Below are 14,235 nucleotides of genomic sequence, written 5' to 3' on the forward strand. Positions count from 1 at the left end.
GATTTCGATGCCAGTAATAAAAAGGAACTAAGGTCTAAATCAGTTTTATAATCTGCTCTAACGTATCCTCTACAGAGACAAGCACTAAAATCCCTTAGGAGACGGAAAACGAAGATTGTTTCTCAACTCAAGTATCGATTATATTGCCAAAGTATTTGAGAAGATCTACAGTAAGGCAGGATATAGTTAAGGTCGAGGGATCCTTTAGTGACACACATGATGTCAAGTCGGGTGTTCCCCAGGGCTCCACTTTAGGTCCTTTCTTTTTCATTACCTTCATTGGTTCACTACCACTAGTCCACATTGGGACTACATCAACTGACTCATGACTCTCTCGTCCCTCAATGACGTGCTCTATATGCTCAATCAATTGGGTAACCGTTCTAAAATCTGAGTTATCGGCATGATTTTAAAACTTCTTCGAATCTATGCTTAACGTCAAAACATTTTTCTCCAGGCTCGTGACACTCATTGAGTGTACTATAAACTTAAAAAAGGTAGCAAATAGATCATTGAAGGAACCCGTAACAGAAGAGAGTACTTCATTGTTTTGAATAGCCTGGATGGTGAAGGGCTCAAAAGTGTACTTAACCTTTACAATCACTACAATTGACCCTAAACTTGATTGAGGACAAATCTAATGAATACTTTTGGATATGCGTATAGTATGGTCCCAATCTTTTCGGTTTGTCCCCAAACAGGAGCTCTCCCATTCCTACATTGTTCCTGATTGCCTTATTTGGCAGAAGCTCAAGCTTTTCATAACACGCAACTAGAATCCTATTACTTTACAAACAAAAAGAGCAAATATAAAAATATTTGATTTTTGAGCTTACGTCTCTTGACCCTGAGGAATAGCTGAGATAAAGCAACCAGAGTAACCAGATTTGATCTAGAAACTTGCATGATTTTGGGTATTAATTTGGGGGTCCAAGCTAGATGACAACTACTATGGCTTTTTTTATTTCAAAGGTTTTGAAACAATGAAAGATCTTTCATCCTTCTGTCATAAGTTCAAAATTTTGCAGATTTTGTTTCATTTTGTCATTTTACATGTCTTATGTTGCATTCAAACAGGCTTACTGTACATCTTTGTTTTGGCTCTGAAAAAAAAAAATTCGTGCTTTAAAAGATTTTTTTAGTGATTATTTGACACTCGAAAAGATTTTTTATTCCGAGCCCTGGTTACGATATTTTTGTCGCATTATTTACTTAAGATTTGAACTTGTTTTTTTACTCACAGGGGAGCATGTGTGTTCGTTCAGGCTTGAACAAACGCAAATTGTAATTGAGGACTTGCCAGAATGGAATGGCTTTACTAATAAAAAGGGTTCGGATGTAGTTAGGCATAGTTAGATTAGTAAGTGGTTGTAGGCATTAGCTATTGGTATCCGGTGGCTTTATGTTTTACCTAATGATTTAAAACAAAAGCTGCTTTGTACCGAAAAAGCAAATCTACGCCAAAAAGACATAGTCAATCTTAGCACCAAATTGGCACCTTTGGCGAACCTGATCGCAAGTAGCAACTTTCGGCCAAAACTAGCAACCTTATCAGAGCTTCATTCGTCTTCATGAACCTACAAAATGAAGGGCCAACGTAGACTTTCATAACAGATTTCGGTCTAAAGCAAACACCAGGTTGATGGCGCAGATTTCAAAGTCAGTTCATTCAAATGTGGAACAACGCCGAATCCGGACCTTAGGCACAATGAAGACCCTCATGATTCTTTCCCTTGGATCCATTTTCAGTCTCGAAGCACAGGCACTTATCATACGTGGGACAACTTTGCAACCCAATTTTTCGCAACCCAAGGGAGATTTGCATAATGGTAAGGAGTTACTGATATGTTTTACTCGCTCAATTGATCTCTCAGTATTTTGCATTGCCAAGGTTGCTTTGACAAAGATTTGGATTACATTGGACCCTCGATTCAACAAATATTCAATATTCCATCAGTATGGAGATGCCAAAGCCTTTGCCAGATTGATCCCTCTTGCAACTATTTCTCTTATTCTGGTGATATTCCGTCCCGTTGCAGGTTGATGAGCAACATTGATAACATCATTACTTCGATTGGCCAACAAGTTGGACCAAAATGTTGTCCGGATCTTGAATGCCCATGAAACGCCACAAAGTGTGGAAAAATGATGCCTATGGAATACATTGGTGAAAGCATAGGTTGCCCTCAAATCTAGCGTGATAAAGCAAAAAAAAAACCCGTCGAAAGTACTATTTATTCAGGTTACGTTCCGGTTCAATCCTTGATTATTCAATCATAAGCGCATGAACATTTGAGTCCTTCGGCTCATTCCTTGCAACCTAAACACAGTCATTTGGCTTTGGCTTTTAGAGATTGAAGACATAACTTAAGCAAAGATCTCACACAAATGTCAATATAAAACGTCCATCTGATCTTAACTATAACTTTAGTGTGAATTTTGGAGGCTGTTGAACGTGCAAGCATGATTTAGGACGGTCTCGAGTAAACATTGAAATAATGAAACTTTTCATGAAGTATCCACCTACCGTGTAGTCCACAAAGTCAGGCATGATCTGAATGGATCGCTTGTCATCGAGATGATCGCCGGAAATCTCGTCAATCCGACAATAATCCAGGGTGGCTCGTGTCTTCATGACGGTGGGCAGGTGCCGCGTTTCCACTTCAGGAGCAATGTTCAGATCGTAGAAGAAAGTGCACGAGCCATCTTTAGAAATCTCCTAGAAAATGTAGAGGCACAATTTCATTGAGTGTAAGGAAAACGCGAGAAGAATACAAAGGACCCTATTCACTACCATAATAATAGGTAAAGTGAAGGGGAGCCACTTGTCCGCATCAAATGCTAAATGTGCAAGGACCGAAAAAGATTTAGTCTGCATGCCGCGGGCACAATCAAAGGCCACCAAAGGCGGGCAAATTGCATTCGGGACTCCTCTGCACATTCATTTTTGCATTTCGAATGCCCGTTGGAACTTAGTACATAAAGTAACGTGGGAAAGGGAGCCAGCCAGCCACTCAACCAAGACTGTGGTTGGATTTGGAACATACCCGCCCAAAGTCTTGGCAACATCAGTCCACAAAGAAGAGGGACAACTTAGAGTGAGCAAATGGTTATTCCGTCATCTTGAAAAATATATTTTGACACAAACCTCTCAATTTGTACTTTCACATTGAAAAATCTTTAAGGGCGAGATTTGAAGTACTTTCTAATCCAATGTTTGAAATTCGTTTTACTTGGGGCTTTCTTCTCGAACGAGTCATTTGCAACTTGTACACGATTTGCACTTCTATAACTCGTGGTTATGTTGACACTGCGTGCCTCACATGAATTTCATTTCAGCGTGATCTTTGGAGTGCACACATTAGGTTTATCAAAGTGAGACATATTCATTGCATACAGTATATCTGCTCAAGACCTCAACCAACGAGTATTTTTGTAATCGCAAGGCTTCGAATCACAGTAAATTTCTACTTTATACCGAGCAACACAACGAGGGTAGTTTTCTTCTACTTGTAGTGTCTGTTTTCACGAGCTTTCCTAAACGGTACAGGACTATTTCCCGGCACTATAATCTTCTTAACTGTTTAAACCTGCCGCTTAGCTCGACTATTTGAAAAATCCTGCGAAATGATTGAACATGGAGCCATTTGGGAATTTATTTTCTCCTTCCCGTGACAACATAAATATTATATTTTCTCCTTCCCGTGACAACATAAATATTATATTTTAGCTAATAGACGCTTCATTTCGTGGCCTGAATCGAGCACATGGTCTCTTCAATGGGTCTCTAGGGAGAGATCGCAAAACATGACTGTCTTTTTTATTAGCTGACCTCTATTGGTATTACTAGGCCGTCCATTGGACTGACTCCCTTTCAACTGCACTTCTACGATTAAAGTCACAAGGGCTTGCAATCAAATGAGAGCCTATGGGGCCACAAGCCTGGGAAACCCCGAGTTATTCTTTACCTGCACTATTTGAGTTTCTGAAGCACCTTTCAATCAGTTTAGAGGAAAGTAGTAGGGCCCCTCTCATCAAGTAAGAGTGATAGCTTGAGGAGCCCTTTAGCCCTCTGCCACAATTCGTCTCACACTGGTCTGTTTCAGAAACACATCCAAGTCCTTTAAAATAGCTCTCATAGATGTGGAAGGGTCCTTGTGGATCATGCCTGAGACTTGCTCATTGAATTCAAAACTCTTTCTGCCTCTTTGATGGACCTTTTGCTCACCCATTGACAGGTAGTCAAAGGCGGAATCCTCTAAGGCCTTTTTGACAGCTATGATAGTTTTCTTGGAAATTTTGAGTAAGCCCAAAATAAAGGATTCATCTTTACCAGCACAAATAAAAAGTACGACGGCTTGTCTTTTCTATGGTTCCGGGAAAACGAAATCATTTGGAGCTAGCATTGCAAAGCAAAAAGCACTTACAATTTATTAAGCTATCCTCCAATCGAATTTTGAAGATTCAGCCATAATAGTTGACTTGTTATATCCTTTCGCAGTGGCGGCAGGTTTAGATGGTGCTCGCTACAGAATTTGTTACTCACGTAGGAGTCTTCACCGCCGCAAATAGCCTCCAGAGAGATGCCCTTAATCTCATCCTTGTCCCCGTTCATCAAAATCAATCCGGGATTGGAAATCTCGAACCACGTGGCCTTGGCGCAATCACCAACCACGCTGATCTCAACAATCTTTTTGGCATACGAGGTCGTCAATCGAACGGAAACGTGGAAAGGGCGAATGAAATGGAGAGGCAGTTCCACCACATCGTTACCGGGGGACTTCCAAATGTTATCGATTCGGATCTGATCAAAGAAAAAAATGTTTGAGTCAACCATCCATCACCTAGGTTTTGGTTTGGTCCCAATTCGTCCAATTTAGTCGTTCAAGGTCTGAACAGGAACATTGTTGGCTTCCAAAGCGCTCTTTTCAGATCTAAGCACTTCATATTTTAATATATATATATATCTTTTAATATAGTATTTAGTATCTGGGTTCCGATCCATGCAGGTTTCGACGAAGGGCAAATGGTTCGGTTCCTGTGTGGAGGTTCAATGCTTCAATTGCTCATTTACAGTGTACTTACCAAATGATCCGACACACTCTGGATCCAATTTTGGCCCTTATTATCCTTCACCACGATCGAGGAGGTGGCCACGGGCAATTCCGCCAAAAGGGTGAGCCTCACTTGCAAGACCTCAAAGGGGTTTCCTTCTGGCAGAACGATCTCAAATTGGGATTGAAGCTCCTCCGTGCCCTTGAGTGGTTCCGCCTCTTCAGTTTGTTGTCCCTTAAGGCCACGGGAACAAGTCACTTTCAGCACAGTGCCCTAAAAACCAGACCCCGATTAGGTTCGTACGACCATTTGGAACCAGAAACACGTACGAGTACACGTACATCATACTCAAGAGAGAAAGAGAGAGAACGAGCAAGGGCGAGTCTCACGCCAAACGGATATTTGGGATTTGTTCCACACATAACTCGCAACTCAACCACTACATTCTTCCTAACACTTTTACACACCAGCAAATACACACTCACAAGACTACTGTACAGTCAGTCCATGCTCACACAAGAAGCCCATGTGAGCATTGGGAAAACGCCCAATAGCCAATTTTCCCCGGTGATGAGCATCTTTACCAATGATTAATGGGTTTATTGGCCTGCTTCCCTTCAAATTGCCCATTTCAGAACTAGACCGCTTTAAAAGAAAGGCCAATGAAGATCTACTTTCAGCATCTCTTAACTCGAAAATAACGTGAGGGCTTGGTTTTGACTTTTGCTGTTTTTTATTCGTTCCACGTTAGTTGTCTTCTTTTCCATCAAATCTAAGTTGAACCAGAAGCATGCGATGGTCCCCCAAGTAGGAACCGAGGCCAAAAACCAATCCATCTCTCCTTTCTTTCCTCTATTCGATCTTTCTTGTTTTAGGGATGAAAGGAGGCCAATGCAACTCACAGACCTTATTGATATTCAAATATAAATCAATTCCCTCCCAGATTGAACAGAATAGGGCTGGACATTGAGAATCACAGCCGCTGATAAAACCTGCGACATGGTTAACAAGATTCCTTCTTTTGCCGACTTCCTTAGCACTACTTTGAATGAAGTTCCAGACAGTTCAAGACGAAATACACTAATCTATTTTACTTGACTTTATAAAGTTTCAATACTGGACGGAGCCCTGCGGATACACTATTTATTCGCTTGATTTTGACACTACCACGTCCAATTGCATGTCAAACAATCTGAATATCATGAATAAAGTTTATGGTGGAAACCATCAGATTTTCTTGGCTCTACACGAAGTCATTGAGAGAACCTATTTCTTTGCTTCGAGAGTCTCAAACGCAGAAAAGTATATCAATTCGCTTCTACCCTTGACAAATTCTAGTAATAGTCTGGAGAATATTCTTTGTTATGTCCTGCGTATCATTCGAGGCCACATTCAAATAACATGTCCATAGGATTAGGATTGTCGTTTATGAACAAATTGTTACCCTATCTGAAAGTACTTTCAAAGAACCAAATATACAAATAACAACATATACCAGAACATGTTGTCCCTCTTGAGGAAATGTCTATGGAACTTACCGCAACTCGAATAGTTCAACTATCTAAAAAACGGCGCCGGCCTCTGACCAATGCCAATCATAAATCATAGTAATACGTTCTTAGTGTATTAGAAAAATAAACGTTCACCCATGTATTGCAAAAGTTTGAATCCCTAAGCAAGCCTTTTACCCCATGACAAGAAATTCAATTCAATAAAGCCAAGAGAGTTTCAGTTTCAAAGTTTACCTTTTGGATCGTCTGGCTTCCCGTTGCGATGGAAAGGGTTACAATTTCCTTGACTCCACAGAGGAGTTCTCCCAAACTCGTGTTGATGTTCATCGAGGGCAGTTCGCTGATCACCGAGAAGCTCTTCGAAAGAGATTCCTTCAGGTTGGCCACGATGAAGTTCAGCTTTTTGTGTTGTACGGATAATTGGCTCAAATCATATTTCCCGACGGGTCCAGCCACCGTGTTTAACTCGAAGCGATTTCGACCCGGCTTCAAAGAGACTTGAGTGAGTCGGAAAGCAAATGTGAAATCGGACTTCTTGATGTTGCCATCCCTGAGGATCATGCCACTCGAGTCCTTGCGCTTTAAAACTTGAGCCGCATTTCGACACAGCAATCGCGTGGCGGCTAGCGTCTTGTCCTGTTTGCGGTCGAATTGCTCCATAATGACCAAACGGTGACTCTCCTCGGACAAATCGTTTAACGATTCCTGAGATGCAGCTACAAGAGGAAGGAATTGGCAATGAAGAATGATCAATTCTGATGTCACTACTCGAGCGAATTACTTTTCGGTTTCACTCTTCGCAGTTATCATTTAGACTGAAGTATTTGAGCTAGCCTCCTTACAATAGCGAAAGCTCAAAGCGCAAAGCACAAAGAGTAAAACAGAAAACAAATGACAAACGGGTCAATTAGGAATCAAATCCAGCAACCCAATATTGAAATGAACACCTCAATAATACCTGCGTCTTCTCCGCTAAGCATGGGAGTGCTTCGGCCCGAGTTAGATCCTTTTGCACCCATGGACGACGTACTGGAGTTGGACAGAGTTCTTTTGGCCCCTCCTGAATGCGTTTTCCGTAATTTCTTCTTCTCAGCCTCTAAAACCAAGGCTACTGGCAATGGCTCTGTATGAGCTAAAGCCACTGCAATCTCGTCACATTGGATCTCATCCGGGAAATTGCTGAACACCTCCAAAGCCAACGTGACCTCGGCACCCGAAATTACCTTCAAGGCCGTTGATGAGCGGTTCGTGATTTGACACGACACGATTTTGACCATGTTCGGGCAGGCGTCAATGTTCACCTCGGTAGCTGAAATAAAACCCATCTATCATGAACGAAAGTGAGAATATCCCTCAAGATTCAAGAGGCAATTGATCCGCGGCCAACGTCTTTTATTGTGAAGCCAGTCAGCCAGTTATTTCATCGGAGCGGCATACTTTTATCCTGCGCCAAAGTTTCTTTTAAACCTGTCAAAATGAGACCGTCATTGTGCATCTCTGTTCTTCAAGTTGCACATCCAAAGAAACGTGAAAACTTAAATTCATTCATCGGGGGATCTTAAGAGCAGGTCATTGAGCGTGTGCTTGTGAATGCATCTCCCGTCCGTGAAGTATTTACTCTACCATAAGTGGGCACGGTAAAGATGACATAGTTCATACTCATTGTTTTTTTTGGAGTCCAATGACAGCTCTCTCGCGTTAGTACTTCATCTGATGGTAGGGTCCCTAATCACGTAGACCTCGGGAAAAAGTTCCCTTTTTGGCGTAAATATTTTTTAAGTTGCGAAAAATGCGGAAAAAGTTGAGCCAATGGGCTAAGAAGGTGTAAATTGCAAAAAAAGAGTTAGGCACACAATTGCTTTTACTACATGGGTAGTCCGTTGACTTTATTCATTCCTTTTACAAGAATTTGAGATTTTTTTTCTTGAAATGTTTGGCATTGGGACACTCTTTTAATTAATACAAATATCATTACAGTTGATTACCTTCTGTATCCTAATTTTATTGCTTAAGAGCGGTTTTGCTGAATAAATAATTTTGGTTTTGGTCAAATCAAGCCCTAGAAATCAGGCCCTACCGTAGCTTCATCTTTGGAGACTTTTCCAAACAGAAAACTGCTAGTTGGATTGGATGGTAAAATTCGTTGGTGGATCAAATATTGTATAAAGCCTAAGTGGTAACAATTAAATGAGTCCCCAACAGGGAGAAAGAAGTTAAGAAGGAAACAGATAAGGACTCAAAAGACAAAGAGGCCAAAATGTTCCACATTGTGAAAAAAAGTAAGAAAAAAGTCGAAAAAGAGTTGATTAAGTGTGAAAATGGAAAAATGGCTAAAGACTTCGGCAAATTGGAAATTTAGGCCAACATTTTTTTGCGGATTTTGCTGTTGTATAGTCCTGTCAGCATTAAAAGCAAGAGTCTCGTTTTCATGAGAACCAGAACGAGAAATCTTGAGATATAGTCTAAAATTTGAATCAAGAAACTATCTTGAGAAACATTTTTTCCTCAAGAAATTCGCTATGCTAACAGAAGTCTGTAAGCCCAGAAAAAAATATGATAAACTCAAGTAAATCTCGACTGCAAATTCTTTTTTTGAAAAAAATGCATGACCCTTTTGGATGAATATAAGGAAAATTGTCATTTACAGTCTTAAAGAATCCTGAAAAGATATGTAAGACGTAACATGACGAATCTCTATAGCATGCAAGAAACATGACGGATAATGTGACAAATTGAAATGAACTGGTCATCTCCCTTACTAGAACACTGCACTAACCATTGTACCAAGTCTCTTTCATTTTTTTGGCCGGGAAAGCCTTAACTTTGAGGAACATTGCGTCACCCTTCGTGACTGTTGTGGGTTTGCCTCTTTGAACTGACAAAGTAGTCATTTTTGCTTTACTTAAATGCAACAAAAAAGCTTGGACTTGACTGCCTCAGATTAAGCCAGAGGTAGTGAGTGATCTCCCAATATACAACAACAACCAGGCCAAGTGGTTTGGGTGACGTGATGTAATTAAACACAAAAAATGGCAACCTAACCCTTAACATGAACCAACGTAGAGGCCAATAGAGCTTCCTTGTTCTAATTTCTAATTTCGGACAAATAATAATGCAATAGTCATTTTAGACACATTAATTCCTATCAGTAAAAATATCCCACCTTAGTGTTTCCAATACTCCTGTAGTTTGGCTCCTTGAAAATGCATTGTTTGAGTAGCTGAATTGAGCAACTCGCAGTAGATAATAGGAAAGTTAAAGCACCAGCCGTTTCCAACGTAAGGTAAAAGCTTAGGTTTCACCAATAAGGCAACCCTGGTTTGATGAAGAAAAATTAGAGCTACTTTTTGAGACTAACTAACGGGTTCTGATATTCCGCTACTGATGCCGTATGCCACCGAAAATGTAAATTGGTAGCTTTGGTCGCAACCTCTCGTGTTTATTTATTTGATCCCATCAGTAGTATATAAGGTATATAAGCCACGGAGTTAAATCGCCCTGTCGGCCATACTACCTCTCAGTCAAAATTCTGTAGTCCCATCTGAGCATGTCTCCTTTACCTAACTCAGTGTGACCTAATCAAAAGAACACGAATAGAGACATTTAGATATCAAACTTGTAATATTAATTAAAATTCAGTATAACAATAATCTATTTCGTATATCTATATCTATTCTAGTATATCGCTTATATCTATATTTATATCTATTCATAATCTATTGGCTATATCTATATTTTTATTTATCTATCATCTATTGTTACTTTTCTAAGCACATTAAGTGAAAGGACAGAACGCCAGAAACGGCGGCCTACCTCAAAACTTCTATTGAGAAGACATCGTAGACCTTAGAAGCATTGTCAAGAAAGTTGTTTGTTCTTCAAGGTCTTGAGCCCATCTCTGGTACTCGGCGCACACATTGAGCAAGTGAGTGGAGAAAAGGATGCAAAAAAGAAGAACGAAAGCCTTTTGGGAGAGTTGAGAATTTGAGACCATTTGCATTTTAGCCGGAGGAAAACACCGATTAGGGGTTTTATTTGTTCACCTTTTAACATACAGTACCTACAATCAGCTCAGTGCAGTATTGCTCATCGGTTGCTTTTGTTGACAGATTTCTGTCGTAACATGGCAAATTCCAAGCTTCGTGCGTCATTTCAACTAACCATATCTCTTCTCCTTCAATTTAGGAGGGCTTTTAAAAATTGTATGCCCATCCACCACGATTTGATTTCGTTACCTTCACCTTCCCCCTTTTTATCGCCTTTTAGTTAAGAGTCTCCCCTTTTTCTACACTCAATAACGAAGGATTGGAGGTGCACAAATACGGGAATAGGGTATCGCAGAAGGACATTTTTCACACCTGGTGGTGCGTTAATTTGAGAGCTGAAACACCACCAGGCTTCATAGAACTTTGCAAAAAAAACAAAACGACGGTGATCTAACAAGGTAGTAGAAGTCCCTTCGATCAAGTTAGTACTGGGCATAACTGAACAACGGCCAAGGTGAAGTTCTAAAAGGTTGAAGCTGATGTGTTCCTCAAAGACAACTAACTTGTTCAGGAGGAGGCGTGAAAGGATGTCAGGTTTGAAAGATACTCACGAATCTGTTCCGCCAGAGCCAATAGCTCTTTGAAAAAGTTCATTCGCTCTCCGGCGTTGTCCTCATCTTCAGTCTCGTTCGTCTTGTTGTTGAGAGGCGAAACGGAACAACGGGCTCCTCCTGTCTTCATTCTAATTTCGGGAGCTGCCCCCGTCTGGTCGTCCTTTTCTTCTCTCCCTCTTTCCACTTCTTCTTTGTCCTCGGGTTGGTTCATAGCTTTAAAAGCGGCAATTTGTGCGCATGTGCGAACCAGTTTTTCTTTCTCGTCGAGTTTTCGGTAGCAATGGGCCACTTCTGTCAGGGTTTGCCATTCCAAAGGGTCCCATCCTTCACCCTGGAACGTCTTCAGAGCATCTAACAGAAACGTGGTGGCTTGCGGGATCTGAAGGGAACAGAGTAAAGGAAAAACGACCATTGGCAAAGGCAATTGAAAAACGCGAGGTCTACTTTGGGTTCTCCCGTATTTGGTTTCATATTAAGCAATAGAACTCAGGGCCACCTAGGCTAGTGTACGAGTACAATGAACGTATTCTGTACCAAAGAAGAACCGGAACATTATACCTCGGGATAACTTTTGGCTGAGAGGTCTCTTTGTATTTTGGACCACGCTTCATTCAGCTTTCATTCAGAAATGTAATGGCCGTGTGGGCAAAAAAACAATGATGTTGCTTCCCTCGAGGCAAGGAAAGCCATTCAGATTTTGTACTGCTACATCGCACAGAGTGGACTGCGGTTTGATTGGCCAAAATTTAGTGACTAAGCAAATATAACAGCATTTATTGCATAGGAGTGGTTAAATTCGCCATTTGGTGGGCTGAAACAACCCCAATCGTGCTAATAATCGACGACTGATTCTGGCTGTGTAGGTTGCCTCCAGCTTGCACATATCGTTTGACTTGCAATGGTTGGTAGTGCTTTTTTCTATTCACATATGCATTATTATCTTTGGCATTGGTGCGCAGAAATCAACATCTTCTTACCTGTTCCAAGAGAAGATAGAATTTGGCTAAATCGATCCCAATGTATCTGGCCGAGCGGATCCTTCCTATTTGTTTGTAAGTGCTGATGGCCAATTCCGAGAGTTCCTGTGGAAATCCAGAAGCAAATATGTACATGGTACATTTGGAACACTTCAACCATGCCCTTGAGAGTACTCTTGTTCCGTTGAACCACGGAAGGTACGTACGGATCATCAAAGAGGAATACATTTGAGCCAATAAATAACTATTAGATGCATGTCTCAGAGGAAAATGGAACACATCAAAAAGACGATCAAACACTGGTTTCTTATGCTATGTGTGTTCTTCCTCCCAGAATAAGTCTGTTTTGCATGTGTGTATTTATCTTGTTGTTTCGTCTGGTTCTTTGTATAACAGAAACTGGCGAGTATTACATCTTTACAGCAAGCTCAGGGATCAGCTATTCAAGTTAAAAAGACTGAGTCATTTCTCTGAAAAGGAAGCAAAATGGCTTGGGATGCCTGGTTTTGGATGAGGAACCAATATTTAGTAGTCCGGTGTTATAATAATCGATTTGCTTTGTGCGTTTTCAAGTCATAATTTTGAATGTTCGGCACTTCAATTGGAAGATGAATGGCGTGGATACAGAAGAAACTCTTTGTGCTCATTTCCACGAAATGGGCAGATTCTGTATTATGCGTGACCTTTAAGCCTTCCTATCATTCGTGTTCCCGGCTAGAACCTTTGAACGCTCCTCATACATTTCGCTTCAAGGCCAGTGCCTGTTGACTTCTTAACTTGAGCGAAATTGAATGAGTCACAAGCAACAAACCATGAATGACCAGATTATTCTGGAAACATTTCAGGTTCGCTGAATATGATGATGATGAGGCGTCAAACGTTTGACGAGCTTATCAAAGGTGATGTGACTCGATTCTCGTCATTCATGATCAAACTGTCAACAGCAATAGTGGGCAAATACGGTAAGTACTCACCAAATAATACTTTTGAAAGGCTTGCTTGGAGGAGAGGGCTTCTTTGAGCTTTTCAATGGGATTACGACCTTTCCGATCCACACTGACATAATGGTCGTCTCGAATCCCAGAGGAAAGTTCCACCACCCGATGGATCTGTTTACTCGATGGCTCCATGTTAGGCATCAACCCACACAGATTACCTGAAGAAGACCAGATTAAAGAAACTCCCGACAACTTCAAACGTTCACATGAAACGACGTTCTTTTTTCCAACCAAAGTTGGCAAGGCCTGGGCGCGAGCTTCAAAATGAAGTTTTTAAAAGGCCTTTGCTTCGTTTGCATACAAAGCATTCACATTGACACGCAGGACTCTGCTCGGGGCAGTTTTTTTCAGTCAAGTTGTGGCAGATCAAAGTAAGCCAGGACAAGATTGAAATTCTTGAATGTTCCAGGCTAATATCATCTCATCCAGGATATCGCCCAAAGACCCTTCCCCGAGTTTCTTCTCAACTCATCCAATTATGGGCCCAGTTTGGCCATCTCCTTCATCAAAATCAGTGTCAATATGCAAGCACACGTAGGCAGACATTCAACCCTCTAAACTTTAAAGCAGATAACCAGGATTTACCATCATGGGTCCATGCTCTCTGATAACCCACATTGGCAGGGACTTTTTCGTCGAAGTTGAGATGCGCAGATGTTGGATCGCAATAATTGGTCCGTTTTTCATATGTCAAGAGAGAAAGAGAGAGAGACTCACCCAATTCGAGAAGTTTACTGCGTGCGTATTCCCACAATGATGCCGTGTGCAGACAATAGAGCTGAATGCGGTTCGATGAATCCGAATACTTCTCATACGTCAACAGAATCTCCAAACACGAGAGGAACACCCAACAGGCGATGCTGCCTTTAGGAAAGGACAACTCCAAAATGTTGATCTCTTGCACAGAGTTATGCAGGAATGAGAGGGAACGTTTGGCCATCTAGAGAAGAAAATAACCAGAATGTCTAGACGGGAATCCGGATTCATTTCCAATGAACACGTATGCTTCATGGGATACAGATTTCGTGGGGAAGAGATCAACAAGGACAGGCGAGTGAATACCTGAACTTGACATTTTGAGGCTAAGTAGACCG

At 41.2% G+C, this 14,235-nt stretch overlaps 1 protein-coding gene across 1 annotated transcript in view; it reads right to left on the minus strand.

Annotated features, from left to right (window-relative positions):
* The window catches only part of LOC131880188 (trafficking protein particle complex subunit 10-like), a gene marked incomplete in the record, with an annotated part of 83,558 nt that overhangs the window by 31,464 nt on the left and 37,859 nt on the right, over positions 1-14,235 (minus strand). The window contains 9 exon segments of the mRNA XM_059226731.1: positions 2,528-2,719; positions 4,547-4,804; positions 5,086-5,328; positions 6,801-7,282; positions 7,525-7,875; positions 11,164-11,545; positions 12,144-12,248; positions 13,118-13,299; positions 13,859-14,081. Coding sequence (XP_059082714.1) covers positions 2,528-2,719; positions 4,547-4,804; positions 5,086-5,328; positions 6,801-7,282; positions 7,525-7,875; positions 11,164-11,545; positions 12,144-12,248; positions 13,118-13,299; positions 13,859-14,081 — 2,418 coding nt within the window.

This window comes from Tigriopus californicus, chromosome 5 (assembly GCF_007210705.1).
Source record: "Tigriopus californicus strain San Diego chromosome 5, Tcal_SD_v2.1, whole genome shotgun sequence".
Classification (NCBI taxonomy): Eukaryota; Metazoa; Arthropoda; class Copepoda; order Harpacticoida; family Harpacticidae; genus Tigriopus; species Tigriopus californicus.